Here is a 22,455-nt window from a genome sequence, read left to right on the forward strand (position 1 = left end):
GCGACGACGAGCTAAAATTGCGTCTCGCTCATCTTTCGAGTGCGATATCAATCCCGCCGAATTCTCTCCGCCTACACACGCGGAGTGCCGAACCGAAGAGTTGTGGAGTGCACTCGGGAAACTCGGGCGAGGAAGAGTCGCGTCGGGAAAACCAGACGCGACTCGAATATAATATTTCAACTCGCGCGCGCCACTCGGCGCATCCGAGGTGACTCTCGCGTCCTTTCTCTCATCTCGCAAGGGAAGAGAGAGAGAGAGAGAGAGAGAGAGAGAGAGAGAAAGAGAAAGAGAGAGAGAAATCCCTCCCACGATGGCCGTATTATTTCGAAAGTTACGAGGCGGTTCTTACACTTCACGTCGTCCGGGATTGCCCGGGTGATCCCCGGGACGGCATCGCTCTAATTCGGTCTTAATGACCCTTTAAGCGGAATTTAAACGCGTCCGCGTAGCCGACGTAACTCAGGCAACCCCCATCGTCGACTCATATCGTTCCCCGCTACGACAATCATCCCTTAAAACCTGAAGCACCCTCCCAAGTACGTCAAATATGTTTCAAAAGTGTTTTCTTTCCCGCGCGTGTGGGAGAGAGAACGAGATATAGTTAATATATACATATAACGTTTCATTTTTATTCCTCCTGATTCTCGGAGTCGCCTAACTCAGTTTGGCGACTTACACAGGTGCGACTTGAATTTAAAACACACGCGCAATGTACATATTGTTACACTTGGACTTTTGATCAATGTAATTAAGACTCGAATGTTCAAACAAATCAGAGCTTCTTCCCGCGCGAACAGCTCTGATTTCTGTTTGAATCTGCGGCATCGACAACGCGCCCGCTCTTCTATCGCGAAGGGAGTTGACGACTTCCCGTTCATCGATCGAATCTGTCATTTCTCTTTCTGGGCGTCGACGAAAAACGCATTTTGCAACAATCGCGCGCAAATCTTTTGAAAAATATATATTAAACTCTTCCGTAACCTCCTCCTCAATGTATTGCCTCCACAGCTGACTCGTTCGCTTGCCGCGCGTCACCTGTGCGATTTAGAAAACTATAGGTGACGAGGCGTTCTCATTAAAGCAACGACGACGACGTTGCCTCGAGGATTATCAGAGAAGAGAACGCTTCCCGCACGTACGCACGCACGCACACCCTCTTTTCTGCTTTCTGTTACACCGCCGCCGTCAACGCTCGTTGCCGCCGCACTCACATTGGCCTACTTATCCCGGTATTATGCAAGCTAGGTCGTTCGAGACAGTACACGGTTAAGTAAGTTTGCGAGTCGCCTGCTTTAGGCAGCTCACCGCTTAAACACGACTAACCCCCCCGTGTTTCTCATAGTTCGCGCGACGATACGCGTCACCTACCCTACCGCGAGTAGTTATAGTCCGCGACTGATCAGACATCCGGGAATAAATTTTCTCCGCGAACTCCGCGAGGTGATATACAACTTGAAACTTGAACTTTCGATCGAACAATGCGAGATGTGCTTTTGCACACCGCGCGTATATGAAATATCTAAACTTATATTAACGCGCGTGTATATATACACGTCGTGTGTGAGAATCAAAGTCGGTAGAACGTTCGATCGCGTTCGAGCAGAGAGTTTTTTTTTTTTTTCTTTCCCGGCGATACCGAGCAACGGCGGCGCCTCGCGTTCTCGCCGCTCTTCCGGCGGAGGACCGCCATAAATTATTCAGAGATACGTAAGCAAGGAAAGTAATTCGCCGAATCAACTCGCGATTAATTAGCATCCCACGGTGCTATTTAGCGTCGCCGCTGAGCGATGAATATTCATTCGGCGACAAAAACAGAACCGGGGCTATTCGGCTATTCCCGGGGCCGGTCTCGGAGTATTTAAATCCCATTAAAATCGTCGCGCGTCGGACCCAAGCGAGTAAGTTATTTACGAGGAGGAAATCTCCTCTCGCGCGCGCGTTTCCCTGCAAGTCGCAATTTCGCGTCGTTAAGTCGCGCCGCGACGCAAAGATTGGAAACTCGTTTCGCGCTCCCGACAACAAAATTTCTTTTCTTAACGCGGTCGGACGACTGTCGCGTGTCCGGTGCGGCATTCTCGTTAAGAGTTTTTCTTGCAGACAATACCCTTTCCCCTTTCTACCTCCTCGTTTTGCCTGTACATTCCACTTCACGTTTGTCTTTCTTTTGCCCGGAACACGACGCGGGACGCGATGCGGCACGATAATAAATTCAACACAATCAACGAAATACCGGAGTATATTCCGTCGCGTCTTCTTCCGCGTCGCGGTGTTTAACGGAGGACTCGGGCGAGACAATCTAACGATTTTTGCCCGGCACGCAACGAGTGTAATTCAACGTCCGAAATCTGAAGCTAAAACGTCGGCCTTTATTATGCAGATTGCAGCCAAATGAAATTACCAGTCATGCGGCGCGCGTGGAGAAAGCGAGCGATGTTTTAAATGACGGTGATCGATAGTGACGTCGCGAGTTACGTGAAAAAGGTGAAAAGTGCGCGGCGCTTTTGAAAAAAATAAAATAAAATAAAATAAACAAAAAAATCGCTGCAAAACTGGCATCGATCTGAGACATTATAAATACGGGCGAGTCATGAATGGCAATAACGACCGCTCTCCGGAGAGACTCTTCTTCTTCTTCGAAAAGAAGAAGAAGAAGAAGAAGAAGAAGAAGAAGGAAAGGGAAAATGGCGCGAGCAGATCGAGAATCCTTCAAATTGTATTCACGGCTTTCGTGAATGGCTACGGGAACTTGATCTCGCTTATAGTCAGCGAACCGCGAGCTGATCCGCTGACCTACCCCACCCCAAGCCCCGTTATATTGGTTTTCACGGCGCGAAAGAAAGTAAATTCCCACCCCCGTCCTCTTTTCCTCACCCTAAATCCTTCTTTCTCGCGAAGTCGCTGGAGCCCCGCACCGCGCGGTTACTGTGCTCGACATTTTCTCTCTCTCTCTCCCCGAGCGAGTAAGCGGAGGCGAGACGAGACAAGCAAAACGACTAAGTGCACTTCTCTCCGGCACGTTCGATTCAATTGCATCTTCGGGTTGCTGACCGACTCAATAGAGAGACTTTCCTCCCCGTTTCTCTCGTCGGGGTTTCTCTCCCGGGGTCTTGAGATCCCGTCGGTTCTTTTCCTCCGCTCGCTCGCTCACTCACCTTTCCGCCTCGGTTCCCACGTTAGTCCCTTGTACCGAAAAGAAAAGCGATCGCCGGGCGAAAATACAGCGCGTACAACCGCCCCGGCTTCTCGGCTTTCCCAACTTCTCGCCCCGTTCGCGTAAATCGCGGCTTTAATGCGCCCGTGGCGCCGTTACTTCTCTCTCGGAATATTCTCGTCTCTTGCCCGAGCCGGGCTTACAAAACGTCCTAAAGTACTCTTCCCTATATTACGAAGTTCTAATCGCGGCGAGTTTATGCGGGAATAATGCATACGCAAACTTCAAGATTGTATTCTTACTTAACATTCCGACGTGTTTGATATTTAAAATAACAAAAAAAAAAAAAAAGCGTTGGACATTTTCAAGTCTTGAATATATATCTTATCATCTTTTTTTCTTTTAAAAATTATGTAAAATATAACTACTAAAAGTGAAAGAATTTTAAAACGCTCGCGTGCACGCGAGAAAAAGTCATTTGTTGTGCGCGCTCAGAAATAAAATCTTACAACAAACGCAGAGCACATTACACACGTTACATCAATAACTAATTGCAAAAGAATTAATTACGAAAAAAAGAAAACAAAATAAAAACATTATAAAAAAATGAAGTAAAATAAAAATTAAGAACAAGAAAGAAATATTAAAAAAAAAAAAAAAAAAAAAAAAAAAAAAAAAAAAAAAAAAAAAATATAAAAAAAAAAAAAAAAAAAAAAAAATACAATGAGAAATAGAAAGAGGGAGAAAATGAAAGTAATTATATTCTCCGTCTGACAAAACACGAAACAATGTTCAAAGAACATTGCATTGTCAAAGAAACACGAAACTCCGACCCATTCTCATTCTCTAAAGTTTCAATCAATAGCCCGCTCCGGCCTCTTCAAGTGCCGGCATTTCCTTCAACAGTCCCGAGAGTACTTTCGAGCATCTCTCGCGTCAAAGGATCGCCGCGAAATCGCCGATCGCAGACAACGACCGTTCGCTTTATCGGGAATCTTTGGAATGCGGCGACCCCCGCTCTCCTCCCCGAGCAAGTCTCTCCCAGGTTTCCGGAAAACCGCGGAAATTTCAATCGTTTCCGGATCCTTGGCCTTCCTCGTTGCTGTTGTTTCCCCGACATAGTTGCGCGCGTTCCTTCTCGTTTCCCTTCTGTTGCGCACAATGTGTTTAACCCACGAGGGCTCACGAGTCAAAGGGCGCAGCAACGCTTCGCGTCGCCCCCGGAGGAGGCGCGAATCGGTATGCTGCGTTTCCACCTGCAGTTTTGCGGTCGGCGAGGTGGCGGCGCAGTTGCAGGCTGCGGCCGGTCGTGCGGCTCGTCGGTCGGCGACGCGTTTTGCGGCAGTGGCGGTCGTTATGCCATAATGCGAATCGCGTCGCCGAATTCCCTCTCCCCTCGACAAATACCTCGGGGGTTTACGATATACCGCGCGCGCGCGCACATACCGCAAATATTGCCGCGCCACTACCTTTTCATAAAATCCATCCGCGACGACAACGCGCGAATACGTAAATGCGCTTCGCGGAAAAAATTCAAACAACGAAAATGTTAATACACATCGCGATATAAATGCGAAGTAAGTTTTTTCGCGCGAATAACCCGCGCGATTGTCGTGAAATTGCTGACTTCGACGCGCGATTTTTCCTCGAACAGAAGTGAAGTCGATAATAAAAAAAAAATAAGGAAAAAGAAAAGAAAAAAAACTAAACAAAATATTCTCCTCATTTGCCCGTGCGGTAAGCAGGGCGGAAGTGCAGCTGCACAGCTCCGGGGATGGAAGCTGTAGTGCCGCGCGGGTAAACCACGCGTTTTGCGGCAGTTATGCCACAGCGCAAATCGGCCTAGTAAGTGCTTTGAGTTTACGGTGCAATGGCGTACCATAAAATGATCAGTGTGATAACCGAGCTTGAAAGCAAATGGGATCCATCGCGGGAATGAAAGTATACCGCGCAATATATTCAGTCTGCCACACACACACACACGCGCGCATGTGTGCTGAATATTCCTTTTATAAATAGTTTGACGTTTATTTCCGACGCATTGGGATTCAATAAAAATATCTTTGCGCTGATCGTACAACTTACAACTATACGAGTTATTAAATAATTTAGGCAAAATAACTGGAGAGAAAAGATATACTAATAAAATATTTTTTAAAAATTACATTACATTATTTATTTTATTGTTATATTATTTACGTAATTAACAATGTTTACTTTTCTTCTGTTTTGTAAGGATTACTGTATCTGATTGTCATCGATATTTATCTTCGAGGTAGTTCCGGTACATTTCCGGAATAACATTTTTTCATTTTTTTTCTGTCTGTGTGTGTGTGTGTGTGTGTTCGGAAAACCCACTCGGAGAGATCGGTGTAACGGAAGTGCGCGTAAAGCAAATTTGTTGTAAAATGCAGAGCGTTGCGTTTAGCTCTCTGTGTGTTAGACATACGATCGATAATCGAGCAAAAAAGCAACTTGTTTGCGTTGCAACAGCGGCCAGCAAGGCGTCCGACGAGTTTTGCGGCCGGACGCAGTAGTACAAATCGATGTTGCTCAGACAAATACTTGGATGTTTATAGTACACGGACACCCGCAAATATTCGCGACAGCTCTTCGTGAATGCATAATTATTGCCCGCATGCATACCTAAAACGGTTTTCTCGCAACTGTTTGTCGTGTGTGGTTTTTTTCCCGTTCTTTTCACTCTCTCGCAAACAAAAAGAAAAAAACACACGTACGCGCGCGCGAATTCATTAATCGTTTTTCTTTTCCAAAAATTTGCGACCGCGCGAAATTCATATCGCGCGTTAATTTAAAATCATTATCGAGTAATACATAAATAATGCGATTCGGTTCATCAGTCTGCGAACTGATAACGCGATAAATACATTTGCCAACTAAATGTTTGAAGATTAAACATATTTGTATTTACTTAATTATTATCTTTTATTTATATGGATTTTTCGATTCGGCAGCGCGAAGACACGACACCGATTCGTTGCGCAATAAAATGTCATCGATTAACACGTTTCCGATAACGAACGAATAAATTTGGGGGGGGAATATTATCCTTGCTGAAAATTTACAACGCGCAGTGATTAAGGACACGTATTTTGCGCGCGTTGACGATGTTTTATCGAAACCCATGTGCGAAATTGTAAATTCGAATAAAAAAAAAAAAAAAAACTCATCGTCACGAAAATCTCTCCCGTGTATTGACAGAAAAGCGAGAATTATTTCAACAATAAAACGCAAAATAATGCGCATTAAATCTCTCTCTCTCTCTCTCTCTCGTTCTCTCTCCCTCCTTCCGCGGGGAGATGCATTCAGAAACACATCAAAGCGAAAATTTCTCGTTCGAATACTCAAATATTACGGCTTTGCCGCCGTCTTTTCTTTCCTCTCTCACGGAAGATATTACAGAAATAGGTCCGGCCATCGCGCGCGCGGCGAAAGGTTAAGACCATTCCGCGCGATAGTAAAGGCGGCGGAACGTATTTTTGTGCCGGAGCGATATGAAATTCCGCGTTGCAATGTGCGGCGCTCGCATGCGAGACGCTCGCATCACGCGACGGATGTACGTGTGTGGCAAGTGTGCGGGGTGCAGCACACTTTTATATTTCCTTACTCTCGCACCCGCCTCCCTTCCCCTCAGCCTCTTCGCCGCCAACTCCGCCCGCCAACAACCCGGAGCGAAAATCGCGCGCGAACCTCGTCGAAAGCTCTTTCGGGGTCTCTCCTTCTTTGCCCCGTCGCTCGCGCCCTCGCTCACGTGTGGAATCGCGCACTATCGTGCGACTAAAGACTCGAGGACTCTTTTCGCGATACGTTGCGCGTTCCACGACCGAAAAATGACGGTCGTCGCGTGTAACGCGGTGCTTTTACCCACCGGGAGGTTCCCCCTTCCTCTCTCTCTCTCTCTCTCTCTCTCTCTCTCTCTCTCTCTCTCTCTCTCCAATCTCGTACGTAATTTTCTTAAGGTTTGCGAAAAGGGTGGATAGGCGGGGCACTTTTCTCGTTTCGTATCGTTCGATATGGGCTCCCGAGAAAATCGCTCTTTTATCGCGCACAAGAAAGACGGTCTCCACGCACGTTATTTCTCTCGCTCGCACGCACGTGTCGGAATTATTCACCCCGTCGCGGAAAGACAAGGGGTGAGGGGGGGAGGGGGGCAATCTGAGATCACGAAACAATTGCTCTCGTTATCGGGAGGGGGAGAAGAAGGGACGCGAGACGAAGAAACGCAATTATTTATAAACATAAAAGCGGCTCGCGTATTTATTGCCGTTCCGCACGCAATTCCGCTCTCGGCGATGAATTTTTTTGAATAGAATTGACGCGCGCATTGATCGGTCGTGAAATGTTTTTTAAGTGCATTAAAATGAACACTCGGCGAAAACCCGAAAGCAGCACGAGCCCCTTTGACGCGCGACAGAAAATACGAGTGGTTGTGTGTTTAATCAAACACACTCTACGTACGCGCGCATCACGCCGATATATAGCATGATGTAACAAAAAAACAAACACGCAATACGTTATGATAAAAACAAAAAAAAAGAAAAAAAAATGAAAAGTTCTCTTTGTAACATTACCGTCGGCGCGTTTGATAAAATATAGAAAACCGTTTTAACGAGAAAAAAAAAAAATAAATAAAAATTCTGGCACTGCGCGCGAAATATGATGCGATTTATCTGTATCGTGTGTTTAAGTACCTCGTATTGTGCTATCGAGTGAAGCGAATTTTGTGAATTCTGATATCGCGCGCGCGCGCGCGCATATCGAATATTTTTATTGTATATTCCCTTTGTATCGCCTTTATAGAAAAAAAAACAAAAAAAAAAAAAAGGAAAAAAAAACTGCGCTTACTCGCAGTTTTCACGTTTCTCAATCTCGCGCGCTGGCTGTACAGGCGCGCGCACAACGAACTCGTGTTAGTTTCTCCAACACGCGAGTGCCGTGTGACGCTGTCTGGATAAACTTGCCCGTTAACTACAATCGAGTTAAGCGCTTCGACGCAGCACTAAGGCACGTCGATTTGACTTGCCGAGAGTTATCGACGTCTTCCTACGTCAATTCCAGTCAACGAGCCCCGGGATTTGCATAGAACATGTCGCGCCTTGTTTGCTCGCGGTCGACAGCCCCGCGTATTGTTTCTTGATCAACGGGGCGGGTTGTTACTCGTCTGTTGTTTTACACGTCCGCACGCATTTTTCGTTTTATTTGTCTTATCTTTATTGGGATTACATACATATATAGTTGGATCACCTCGCAATATATGTAGGATTTAATAACGGAGGATTACCGTATTGTGTATATTCGTTGCACACCGCAGAGCGTTCTATACGTGTTTTGCAAAATAATAACGCGCCAGAAAAATTATCGGCGACAATAAGAACTAAAGGATTCGCAATATATAAACAAGAAATAATATTATACAAAAATATAAATAATATCACAAAATAAGTAAATAAATAACAATATAAAAGACAGTTGTTTCTTTCATCGCGAATGTCTTTAAACGTCGCGACGAGACAGACAGATGTGAAAACGAAGAAAGAGAGCGTCGCTCTCTCTTTTGGCGAAGGCACAATTGAAAGAGGACAAAAAAAAAAAAAAAAAAAAAAAAAAAAAAAAAAAAAAAAAAACAAGAAAGAAAAAAAAAAGGTAGACGGCATCAGCGCCGCAAAGCTACAGGACTTCCCCCCCGAGACGGTCTTTAATACCGATACAGGAAGCTTCATTGAAGGGTATTTCGAACATTCATTTGCATAAGACGGATTCTTCCCCTCTCTTCTTCACTTTTCTTTCTATTGCCACTTCTGTCTATCCCGGAACTGCTCTCTGACTGCTCTACGCCGCTTTTCCATTCGGGGGTACCTGAAAGCACTTCCACTTTCTTTGCGCCCTCGGCTCAGCCGCGCGTACTCCTCGCGTTGTTTCGCTTTTACGCGTTCTTCTGTCCCTCTTCATTGCACACCTTTCAACCTTATTCCGCGTCCCTCGCCACACGCTCCTGCTTATCTTGCTACCCCTTTGTGTTGCGGCGCGCGCGCTCCGAGGAAAACTCGAACACCTCTTCTATACCCTCAAGAATATCTTTCGTCCACACTCTTAACTTGCTTCTCTTGAAGTTACTATTTTACTACCTCCGCCGTTTTCTCTGCTATATACGGGTCTTTTCTTCTTCTTCTCTCTCTCTCTCTTTCTCTCTCTCTTTCTCTTTCGCGTTATTCAACACCTTTATTGTTTCTCGTCGTTAACGCCTTTGTGTGTTCCGTTATCGACATCCTCGTCTTTTTTTTTCTTGCATACGTCGGTTCTTCCGTTTGGTTTTGTTTCTCTTCATCTTCTCTCTCTTTCACTTCTTTATCTTCTTTCTTATATATCCGCTTTCATATACGGTCCCGTTTTTTATTACCCGTTTTATATATTTTTATTTCCTTCGAGTGTGTTCGCTTTTATTTAACTGGCTCCCTCGTCGCGTTGTCTCCTTCCGAACGTCATATATATATATATATACCTTTCTTTTTTATTTTTGACATCATCGGCTGCTATTCCTCTATTTTCAAACGCCGCACGGTGCTAACCGGCCCTTATTCCCCTCACGGCTCTGGCCACCCAAAAATCCTTATTACATATTTCGCATCGCCTGAGGGAGTTATCCCTCGGAGTTTACGTGCCCGAGAATTTCGGCAATTCTTAACCTTCGTGCGGACGGCACGACCGATAATTCCCCGAGGGTTCTCCCAAAAGATGATAGGAAAGAGGCCCAGTTCCCGAAAAGCGTGGCGGAAATAACGGATATATTTCATTGCCGTTTGAGTGTGCGGGTTTGAGTAAATTTCTCTCTCCTGGCAGGTCGATGGACGATAAATAGGAGAGACGAGATGAAATAACGCTCCAACAAATATCAAAGGAGGGAGAAGGGGAGAAAGAGAGAGAGAGAGAGAGAGAGAGAGAGAGAGAGACAAAAACAATGATCGTATATAATCCCGTTCATTTCGGAAGGCACCGAAAATAAATCAGAACCCCGGCGAATCTCGAAAAGTGATACACGTGTATGTGTGTGCGCGCGCGCGCGCAACGCACGCGCGTCTATTTCTGGCAATTGCGTCAGTTCCCATTGTTTAACCTTGGACTACTTGAAGCCGCGAACTCTTGTAACGGAATTTCCGCAACCGCGCCGCATCGATTTCCGATCGAGATGAACGATTTACGTGCCGCGTTGCGCGCACGCCTCGATTACGGTCCTTTTCTAAAAGAGACTTCTCTCGGGGATCGATTTACTTTTCCATCGAGGATCTCTTTTGAGAGAGAGAAAAAGAGAGAGCTAGCAGACGCAAAAGTGCGTCTCTTCTCTGCCAATTGCAGTTCCCCGCTTATCAATACACGTCTCCGATATTAAGTCAATCTTAATTAAATCCGCTCACGTTGCAATTAAACTCGCGAAGCGAAGTATTTCCACACAAAAGTCAATCTCGGTTTTATTCGCAAACCTTTGGCCTTTTGTAATCGACAAATTACGTCACTCGATCGGCAGAAACGTGCGCGCGCGATTTCACTTGAACGACCCTGACTTCCTCGCTTTCATTCGAAGATCCCCGACGGGTATCCTCCCTCTTCTTACTCGGAGGCGAAATCTTGGCGGTAATAATTAACATCCTCATCATCGGCGCGGGAGAACGTTCAAATAGATTCTGTGACGAAGATAGAGACGCGCCCGTGACACGAGATACAGGCATCTGAAAAGGCCTCGAGGCCTCGTGCCAAATATATATAAGCTAGCGCGTATACAAGATCACTCGTAGATGTCCTGCAGCGGATGTTCTAAGCCGAGAGGAAGAGAGAGAGAGAGAGAGAGAGAGAGAGAGAATCTCTCCCTCGGAGTAGTTTGCGGAACATGCCGTTGCCGTGATTATACAAGCGATATAGATTCATCGAGCATTTGCGAAATTAGCTGTGTCAGAACGTGTACCTTCCCCATCGCTAATTGCTCTATGCATTCGGTAATCGCGCGCTCTCGCGCGAAACCAATTCTCGTCGTTAATCAGACTGATTGTCGTGGAGAATTACGTCCGTGACGTGATCATTAAAGTTGCGCGAGTTAATAAGGTCGGGGAAGGGGAACACGGGACGACTCGCGATTTCGTAACAACGCTAAGTCAAAAGTAACGGGACGACGGCCGATGGCGAGAGAAAGTCGCGGAAATAGTTAATGACGAAGTTGGTCCAAGCCAATTTGGGAAGTTACGTTTTCCCCCGTCAAAAGACGACAATCCGCGGAAGTCGGACAACCGTGTAAAGGAACTTTTTAAAGAGTTTCGGTCGTTTGTCACGGCACACGACAAACTCTCTCCCTCTCTCCCTCTCTCTCTCTCTCTCTCTGACAAAAGTCAACGTGAGCGATAATTAACTTAATTGTCATACGGGCCGGAGATATCTGTGAGCGAAATATATGAGATATATAGAGTTTCGCTTGTTTTTTTTACGTCGAATTCCATTTTAATTTCGACGCTTATTTTGAAATTAAAAGCATTAGTTACAGAAATTCCGCGATCGATCGGGACTGCATTTTCACGGGGCAAGTCCGTTTAAAATAGAATTGTTCAGTTCAACAGCGGGGCGAAATTGGCCGTGAACATTCGGCGTAACAATTTTTCAAACACGATTTACACGCTTGAAAATATATTGGCGTCGGTGCGGAACGCGCGAAAAAGCGAGGGAAGCGTTTTATGCGCCGCTAAATTCATTCAAATTTTTTTTGCATTTCTTCGCTGCATCCTTTCCGCGTGAATTCCGTGTGACGTCTGTAATCTCTTCCCCACCCAAAAAAAAAATCCATCGCGCACCTGCGAATTATCAAATGGATGCTCGTGATATTGTATGTGCGCGTTAAATGTAGGTCGGAACGTATACATGCACACGTGGCAAACACTAAAGATCTATAGCGCACACGGCATAGTTTGTTTCGGTCGTGCGGAGAAGTTGTCGCGTCGTCAAAGTGAAATTGGCCGAAAACTTTCGGCAATTTAGCCCGCGCGGGCAATTCACTCCGGCGTCCCGAGCTATCAGCTACGGGAAAACATATCGCCAGTACGCGATACATAACGATCTCTCGACGCGGTTGAAACGCGTCGCCCGCGGACGTGTGGAAAACGAGGTCAAAAAATCGTGTACTCGCGCGATACAGTATCGGTGCGCGCGCGCGATGCCGCGCCAATACTTTCCTCGCTTCTGGTTACGTCAAACCGGCACCGATAATGAATGAAGTCACACGGGACATGTGACGCAGGGACCAATTAGCAGGGACCGTTTCTCGTTCTGTTTCCGAAATGACACAGCGTGCCGGATGCAGTAGGCGATGCAAATTGCATTATACAAAAGCAGACGCGCGCGGCGGTGTCGGAGGCAGAAAATCGCGTATTCATCGAGAATGATCTATCGATACCGGTTTGAGTTGACCATTTACATTTATTGCGCTTGGCGGCCGGTATTTAAGCGCAGAGACATTTATAATTCGCTAATGAAGATGAATAGTTTTTATGTTTGGCGCTTTTATATGTATAATTTTTAACACTATTGTACAGGAGAATATGTAATTTTTACAAATATTGCAAAACTAGCGCAAAACATCAATAATTATAACACGGCTTCAATTAGTACAAATTTAAATGGAGAAATAAAAGAGACTTTTATACGCTGGATGTACATGCAAAATATAATATACATTTTTTTTAATATGTAAATTAATATACACGTGTAAATTAATTAATCATTTAACCCGCCAATAAAATTTAATTAAAAATCTCGATGTAAAAAAGAAAAAAAAACACTTTGGAGCCGAACTCGCATTCCGTGCGGTCGCATTCTTCTCAATTCGGCCATCAAGAAATCTATTTATATGTAATGCAAAATAGCATCTTATATTAAATTGTTATTCAATTCGAATCTCTATATTTATTTACACGTTGAAAAATATATGTATATTTCGCATTCAGCGTAGAGGCTGTGGAGTCCTTCTGATTTTAGCACAAGACTTTTTTGACGTAAAAAAATTTATTAAAAATCTACTTTCGCTTTTGAAAATGAAATAAAAGTGATTTTATCGAGTCGATGCTGAAATTTCACGCGTCGACACGTTTCGGCATATATACTCGTCGTCACACTTCGATTTATCGTTAAAGCCAGCGTGGTGTATGTTACATAGAGAGGAATGGATAGTAAACTGCAGAGAGAGAGAGAGAGAGAGAGAGAGGAATTGGCCAGTCCCACCGGCTCGGTGCTAATAAGCGAGGAACACGAAGACGAGTTATGACAGCTCGATGTAGCCCTTTAGTGGGCTGCAATTGCGTGGGCGACATGTGCCATTGTTCGAACACAGACTACAGCTCTCGCAACCTTCTATTAGCATTGGTCGTAGCCATGCATTCCTCTCTTCGGCCAAGGTGACGACGACCGCGTGTGTGTGCGCGCAAGCTAGACTAGGTTATATACGCTCCTCGTTTATGCGCCGTTCCAAATATTCCCCGGCCTTGGAAATAGTTCTAACTGCGAAATAACTTCAGTCTACGCGAGCATTGCGCACTGCTAGAAACGCGGAATCTGGCCGAAAGACTCACTTCGTTGCTCCACATTGCGAACTTTGATTGCAGTTGTTCCCCGTGAAGTGAATTTTGTTATCTCTCTGTATTAATCGCGGAAGCGTTTTTTTTTTTTGAAACGGTCTTTCTCTCGAAGAATCTCAAATGGGACGAATTATTTGACGCGCAATTTATGGACAATTTGGGTTTCGATACGACGTAAGTAAAAAAAAAATTTTCTTATGTTTGCGATTGTACGATATTCTGCCATCGAGATTGCCGGAGATCACATCTGCAAACTGACTCCCGAAGGGAAGGGAATCGCAGCCCTCCCCGACTGCTCCCAACCTCGCGGTCATGAAGTAAGAAACGCTTAAACCCACCGCTATCTGAGTTAGGGTAGTTTGACGCGGGGCAGTAAAACGTGACTTTACTCCGGAAATAATATCGGCTATAAAGTCGTGGATAGTAAGGTAACCAATGTCTGTTCGAAAAGTCAATTTTAGCCGTGCCTGAATCTGGCAGAAAATACTTGCGGCACTTGTACGATCTCATAAACCCCGTTATACGGCTTTCGCGATACCGAAATGATACAATATTACACTATCACTGCGCACTTGTATGAAATAAAAAATAAAAAAAAAACAAAAAAAGATCACAATTTAACTTATTTGAAACAATATTGAGATCCAAATCTTATTGTGAAACAATATTGATCATTTAAATGATGAAATTGTGAAGATTGATCAACACACAAAAAACATAAAAAAAAGAAAAAGTATAATTCGAAATATGTACAATTGTTCAAAATTACTGCAGCTTCCATTTCAATCTCCGGATATAAATCCCATTGAACATTTATTCGAAACGAGTTAGATCGATGGATTAGATAAACACCAATAACTTTAAAAAAAAAAAAAAATATCAAAACAACGACCGCAATGGGAATGGGGAAAAATATCGATAAGCTAAATATTTTTAAAAAACTTTTAAACTATTTAAAACATAGTTAAAAATATTTAAAAACTTATTTGCAACATTTCTCAATGTCAAAAGGTATATTCTATACAAGATATTAAATCACTCTTGCTGTTTAGAAAAAAATTACTTCGTAACTTATTTTCAAACTTGCCCGAATATTAATATAACATTACAATCAGACGTTATTTTGTTCAAACTATATTAACAAACAAAGATGATATAATGGATATAAATAAATTTTACATTTTTGTTAACTCAGTAACTTTATGATGTAACGCACAACAAATATTCTTTCTCTTATCAAAAAATTATAAATTATATTGCGACTAAAACAATAAGTGCAACTTGTGCGGTAAATTTTAATATAAAATTTACTGTGTATAAATAACGACAAACAATACAGAGAGAGACATAAACGATAAACAATACAAAGAGAACGTTGTTATCTGTTGACACGCGCGGAAAATTTTAACTTCGTCTCTTGCTCTTCTGGATGAAGGAAACGTCTAATCTTACATCTGGCTCAGCCTCCGAGTGAGCAACAGCACCTGATTGATGTTGCGTCATTACTAGTCGACGCTGATCGTAAATAAAAGCCGCTCTGAGCTTACGGTATCGCGTAATACCTTACCGCGATATTTTCGCTCGCAAATTACTCTGCGCAGAATGTTTTTACCATATTACTTGCTCGTGTACAATGCAAAAATTAAATCTTAGTTCTTTCTCTCTCTCTCTCTCTCTTTCTTGTTGAAGTCGCGCGCGAGTACTAAACAATAAACCGTAATAAAACATAATTAACAGAAATTTTTTGCTCTTTATTTCTCAATTAAACAATTTCAATGTGCTTGTTATTTCAATTCCACAACTTGTAATTATTTAAGCACTTTATTATGCATTTGCCGCTAAATAATTTACAATAATTCTGTTCTGCTCATTTAAAAATTTAACATATTATTACTGAAATATATAATGGCACGCGCGCGCGCGCACGCACGCACGCACACACACACACACACACACACACACACACACACACACACACATTCCATTAATAACTTCGAATAACGCGTTTCATCGCGCGCATCATTCATTCCGCATAGGCACGGCGGTGCAATCACCGAGAGGGAAGTACTTCTATCTAATACGCACCTGGTCTCTCACATCGGTGGGAGCGGAGAAAGAGAGAAAGAGAGAGAGAGAGAGAGAGAGCGATCGTTTTATCGGGCAGAATGGTCGTAATTCCCGTCAGAGTTAGTATTACACGAACGTGCCTTGAATGAGGCAAAATCTTCGCGTATTGACGCACGATAAATAACTCGCACAGGGAGGGCGGGGGAGGTTCGTGAACCCGCGCGCGCGCCATTATATATTTCGTGACCGTAATATATCGTATATGTATGTGTATATATATATCGTAATATAATTTGCATTAAATCGCGACCGTTTCCCATGTGGAAGTTAAGCACTGCAGCGTCAAATGCAATCGCCGCTAATTTACAATTCCAATACGCGTTACTTTCATAATCACGCGTTATTGAATGCACTTACGTCAAATTATTGAAACATTTTTCATATGTTAAAACAGCGTTAAAAATACTTGCGTGCGCAGATACTCTCTCGCTTCATTTGAGATAAAATCGAATTCACATATGTGCAGGCAATTTATATCCGACCTGGAAATAAACGCGGTACACGCGGTACGCAGATGCGGGCATTTCTTTTTGCTTAAAATAGAACTGAAGCATCACAAAGACTTCAAATTGAGTCTTGAGCGACTAATAGAATTCCACGTTCCGCATTCTTTGAAGTTTGGAAATATTTAATTTCTCTCTCTCTCTCTCTCTCTCTCTCTCTTTCTCTCTCTCAGATCTACAGAAGAAGAGAAAGAGCATTTTGCGCCAATCCATCTTTACACCTGCCAGGTCACGTGGCACAGCCCGAGGAACGTGATACAATTATCAGTCCATCTTCGGAGCTTCGTCTAAGCTCTGCTCCGTTCGCAGAAGCCGGAACTCAAATTGAATCAATCAAGCTTGTATCTGAGCACGTGTGTTGCTTAATCGAATCGATTCATGTTTCGCCTACATGGAATTTCAACTATCCGCCTAAAGGATTCATTTCGCGTCTTGCACGCGCGCGCGCGCACACACACGTAGTGTATACGCTTCTCGACGTGTATATATATACATAAATATATATATATATATATATATATATTTATATATACATATACATATATATATTTATGTATATATATGTACACGCTAATGATTATTACATGTACGAAGAGTATCTAGTTTATATTCACGCGGAATACTAAACAGTTGTGCGCAAATGCATCAAATAATGATTTATCAGCGAGTGCGCAATAATTAATGACGAACGACGAGATTATCGTCATTAATAATCATCGGGTAACGACACGTTCTCTTTTTTCTTTTTTTTTTTTCTTTTCGCGGCTTCGGATAAAGCGTTCTTTTTAGTTCCCAATTAGCGACGATGCTGATGAATGTGTTCTTTTATGTTTCAGGTGATGAGAGCGACACGTTGCGGGGGTTAAAGTGGCTGTTGAGAAGGGCGAGGAGGTGGCGAGGCTCGTAAAAATCAGCACCGGGGGCGCAAGATCCGGGCAGCGGTAGTGGTGGCGGAGCGGCAAGAGTAAGCAGATTTCATTCGTGCAACAAAGACAAAAGCACACAAATCGGATTTTTGCTTTAAAGCGCGTGCCAAGCGTTATCTAATTTCAGTCCCACTTACGTAAAAGCTATCCGAATTAATCCACGTTCTTTACTTTTTCCATGTTAAACGCGGAAGTTAGATGCTGACTCTTTCTTTTTTTTCACAATTAAAGAATAAATGATCGAAATGTTCGTAAAACGCGAATGTTTTCTCAATTCTTAATTTTATAAACGTTCAACGGTGAACTTTAAAAATGAATAATTTATTACATAGGAGAAATTAAACATCTTGGATGAATTTTCGAGTTGAAGTTTCAATTCGAATTTTCAAGCGTATTAATCTACAAAATTACAAGATTTACAAAAAATCTACGTATACAAAACTGTATTTGCACATCTGCTAGTTGTGCGTATATAAACGATCACTGTAAATGTTGATTAAATTACGCGATATATCTGAAGTTAACAATTCTCAACCGTTATTCATCGTCGTTTTCGCGCCGCGAACCCGCCTCTATCCGCAGCACGTGTACAATAACTTCACGGCTCCTTGCTCGCTGGTACTTCTGCTTTATGCGACATATTGAGCGACGTGTCATTTACCGGCCGTGGCTCGCCTCCTACGGATATTAGAGAGACAGAGTCCGGCCAGCCGCGATTGTTACGGCTGCGTGTGCTATAGTTATAACGGGCGTCGACCGCTTATGCCCGCAGGTACTATGGGAGCGGGGGTATGGGGGGCGGAGGAGGGCTACAAGCCACGGACCTCCGGCGAAGGCTCGAGTTCCAGTGCACTGGCGGAACTTGTTCGCAGGCTTTTCGGTCCCTAAGGCACGACGGCTATCATGCTACCGAGGAGACCGCCGCCTGCGACGACCACGAGGACAGGTAAGTGATCACGGATGTCTGTGGAAATGTAATCCATTTGCCGCAAGTGACGCCCGAGTCAGCCGTGCGTGTCTCTACTTTTTACTTACGCGGTGCAAAATGAAAAATGCGCAAAGTGAAAATCAAAACAAAATAAAAACAGTTCATCTACTTGTATTGGAGAATAAAAATTTATCTACTTTGTTTCTATAGTAGACGAAATTAATATATAAATTACATATTAAATTTTATTAATAATATTTTTAATATTTTTCATTGATACAGAGAGAAATATATATTAAATGTGCTTTATCAATTACATATTAAATGTTTTATTAATTATTACAAATTAAAGAGTCAAAAAAAAAAAAAAAAAACATTTTATGTTTAGGAGGACTGACCACGAAGCGGTTCTCGCTTCCGGTCAGCCCACCTGCACAGGTTGCCGGCCTTACAGATGTCAGGAGAGCGAAACGGTTGAGAAAAAGGAGACTCTGAAGCGACGTATGCCCGAATCGGATGGGATCGGCGCGGTGTACCGGAAGCTGCGGCTTTGTCTGGGCCTGTTCAAGAACGCGAGTAAGAACGACGAAGCGGAAGACGACGATGAAGAGAAGAGGCATCGGTTAAGATGGTGTCGCGGGGACTTCCGACGAATCGTGGAAATGGCGGCGAGAGCTTTGCTCTTTGGCATCGCGCTCCTCGTCACACCAGGTGAGTATTTTGTTTTTTTTTTTTTTTTTTTTAACGACGTATAAAAAAACCGATACAGTCCGTAACGCACATTTGCCGAACGAAACTACTATAACGAACGTGTCAAAAGAATTTATATCAGAAATGTACAAGAGAGATATACAATAGCGAATATCTTGCGCGTCGCAATAATTGCAATTCGAATTGCAGCCGTCGTTGAATTTAACTTGCTCCACACAGTTGTTAATATCGTTAGCGCGTTACATCTTCTCTGTTAATGCGCGAGACCCTGTCGCATCTGGGAATCTCTTCATTTGTCGGGCGATGCAATCACGTCAGCTCTCGCGTATCGTTCCTCAATTAGTGGGGACCGCAAATTAGAGTTCACTAGTTGGCGGGACGTCCGAGTGGTCGCTAATGCCGTGGCACCGTATCTCACGAAACGGGTCGTTGCTTCTCAAATCCGACGAGCCGTAGGCAGAGATAGATAGATAGAGAGAGAGAGAGAGAGAGAAAGAGAAAGAGCGAGATAGAGAGATAGAGAGATAGAGAGCGCGCTTGCGGTGTGTAATGGAACATCGACTGAGATCGACAAATGAAGCGAAATAAGCTTCGGGTCGCGCGATCAGATAACGGTAGAGAATGTCGAGAGTGCTTGATCACTCTTAAGTCGAGGAAGACAAAGCGAGCGTCCAAGTTCGATTTTCGCGAGACTGTCTCGATTTGCGGGCACTTGCTCATCTTGAGAAATGCAATTCCGCTTTGTCGAATAAACGCGCAATCGTAAATACGTGATTTGCGCAACAAGTTTAAACAAAACTTAAATTACTTTAATTAAAATTAAACCGCGCAAAGAGATCGATGCGTTTTATGTTTTTGCGTCAAATTACACCAACGACACTGACGACCTCGCGCGACTTTTATCGCGCGCACGGAACATGTAATTACGGCGCGAGTCAAATTCGTCGCAATTTTTATCGGCGACAGGCGCACCACCTGGCCTGGGTGATTGTGCGAGCCTCATTCATATACTCTTGCAATCTCAAATATTCTCTCCTCTCTTTGGGGGCGCGCGCGATTCGCGAGTTTTCAATCTGAAAGAATTTTCCGCGCGGCATGAATGGCCAAGTCCTGAAAAGAGACTGTGAGCCTTTTATCAGCGCTTTGAATTCGGTTTGATATGCGACAGCTCGGCTCTGTTCGACAATTCGAAAAATAGCTCTCTATCAAATGTGAGACATTGTCGTGTTCAACGCGCGCGCGACGCACAATCGTGCGCGATATTAATTTCACTGTTCTGTTATCCGCATCGGATTATAACGATGATGTTTTTATTTTATTTTATTTTTTTTCACAATGTTGGATCTGTTTGTAAAATTATTTCAAAACGTGTGTGCGCGCACGCGCGATGCTATTCAATTCTATAAATAGATTTGCATTTTTAGAGAAATTGTTTACACACAAATCGTTTTTGTGTGTAAAAAAAAAAAAAAAAAAAAAAGACACCGTCAGAAAAATTATCATTAATTTAAATAAAAGAAGTACGGTTTAGAGAATTGTAAGAGACATGCGCTTTGTACGTATGTATATACACGCGTTTTGTTTCTGCAATTACTTTGGCTGAAGTGACATTGCGAAAACCACATGCGAGAACCTTAATCACATCGTCGCAACGAAATTACTGACGAAGAATATAAAAAGAGGATAAATAAATAAAACTAGCGCGGGAACACGTTCGTGTTCCGGAGCTTGTTTTTTTTTTTTTTTTTTTGTCGTACGCTTCACGCACGTTATGTACGATAGTCCTTATGATGCTCGTTACTCTCATCAGCGCGAACAATTTCATTAAAAACTCTGTGACTATCCCTCTCTCTGGGGGAGGAAGGGGAAAAAGCCTCGTTCAAAATATATGCTTAACTGCGTTAACCGCACGCATGCTGTAATAGAAAAAACTCGCATTATCTCGCAATTCGAAACACGCGTTTTTCCTACGCGCAGATTAAAAAAAAAAAAAAAAAAGAGAGAGAAACAAAAAACAAAGTGTAATTAATCGCAGCGAATTTCGCTATTGTTTGTCGTAAATTTCATTCCCATTTCATATTTGCTCCGACGTTACTCGTTATCGAATATGATGCGACGGTTTATTTGACGTAAAATATTGCGCGCGGCGGAAATAATAATAATACTAATACTAATACTAATAATAATAATACTAATAATAATAATAATAATAATAATAATTTTAAAAAACAATACAACACCTGTTGTAAGTAGATACGTGCTGAAATGCGGGCCATTGTTACAAACCGTTTATCAAACAGAACAAATATTAGGATTGTTATTACGAAGCGCGATTTTTAATCACAATCGTAACAACCAGCAGCAATGCTCTTGATTGTTGCGCGATGAGGCTTCGTTAATTTTCCAGTTACATCATACATTTCGCGCGTGTATATTATATCGCGCGAATAAAAATAAAACACACTCCGAGCGCGAACGTGCGCGCGCGCGCGCGCGCTACACAGAACGCCCGTTAGAACGAATCGTTTAAAACGCCATTTTGCAACGAAATACGCAAATACTTGTAACGGAAATACACGGATATTTTTGTACGGATTCTCTATTATTAATTAAATTGCACTCCACTTTCACGCGCGCTTACACGTCGTCGCGCGTTTAACGAGTCAATATTTAATTAAATCGCGCAGCAGCTTCCGCGCAACGCTGTAATCTCCATCCAAGCGGAGAGAGACGCGCGCGATATTTCATTATTTAAGAACGTATTAGGCAAATTCTATCTCTCTATCTCTCTCTTTCTCTCTCTTAATTACATAGAACACGAGAAAGAGATAGATAGAGAGAGAGAGTTACATCTTACAAAGGCGCGCGGTGTGTGTTTCTCCTTCAAAGGAATTTCTTAGCCAATCGCGATATAAATTCCTCTCGAATGGGCAACACGTCTCGCGCGCAAAAGACGACGACGCGCAGCAGCGGCTCCATAAATTCCTCGTGTGTTTTCGCGGCGATGTGTGCGAGAACGGGCGATTACACGGTCTTCGTAGCGGCCGTCGCAGATGGCAGGCGATGAAATGAGTTGCAAATGGCGCGAGGGTACGTTGCCCTTGATAATAAATTGCCCGTTCCCCGCGAGGAAACTCGCGAATCGATCGATCGCGCCGGAGCTCAAGACGACGACGGCGATACGGAAAGCAGATCGATAATTGATTCGACGCGTCCTCGTTGTGTCCTCGAGGAGTAACGTCGAAATTCGCGCGACTATGCGTATTTTTTTTTTTTTTATTATTTTTTTTTAAATTTTTTTTATGGAAATGTAACCAGGTGCGTGCGCGCGAAGAGAACTCGTCGTTACCGCAAAGTTACATCCCACGATGATTAAACTTTAAAGCGCATTACTTTTCGCGCGCGTCGTCTTTAAATCAGCGACTTTACGACGCGGTCGTAAGAGACCGCGGGAAAATGAATGCGACTTTTTTTTTTTTTTTTT

At 43.4% G+C, this 22,455-nt stretch overlaps 1 protein-coding gene across 1 annotated transcript in view; it reads left to right on the forward strand.

Annotated features, from left to right (window-relative positions):
* LOC109859105 overlaps positions 1–18,971 on the forward strand; it is a gene marked incomplete at its 3' end in the record, with an annotated part of 31,089 nt that extends 12,118 nt beyond the window's left edge. Inside the window, exons 2-4 of the mRNA XM_020437017.1 lie at positions 17,243–17,370; positions 18,105–18,278; positions 18,649–18,971. Of these exons, the coding sequence (XP_020292606.1) occupies positions 18,124–18,278; positions 18,649–18,971 (478 nt within the window). The remainder of the gene's footprint in view (positions 1–17,242; positions 17,371–18,104; positions 18,279–18,648) is intronic.
* Positions 18,972–22,455: the final 3,484 nt, after the last annotated feature.

Source organism: Pseudomyrmex gracilis, unplaced genomic scaffold (assembly GCF_002006095.1).
Source record: "Pseudomyrmex gracilis isolate BER0280 unplaced genomic scaffold, ASM200609v1 scaffold_238, whole genome shotgun sequence".
In the NCBI taxonomy this organism is placed as follows: Eukaryota; Metazoa; Arthropoda; class Insecta; order Hymenoptera; family Formicidae; genus Pseudomyrmex; species Pseudomyrmex gracilis.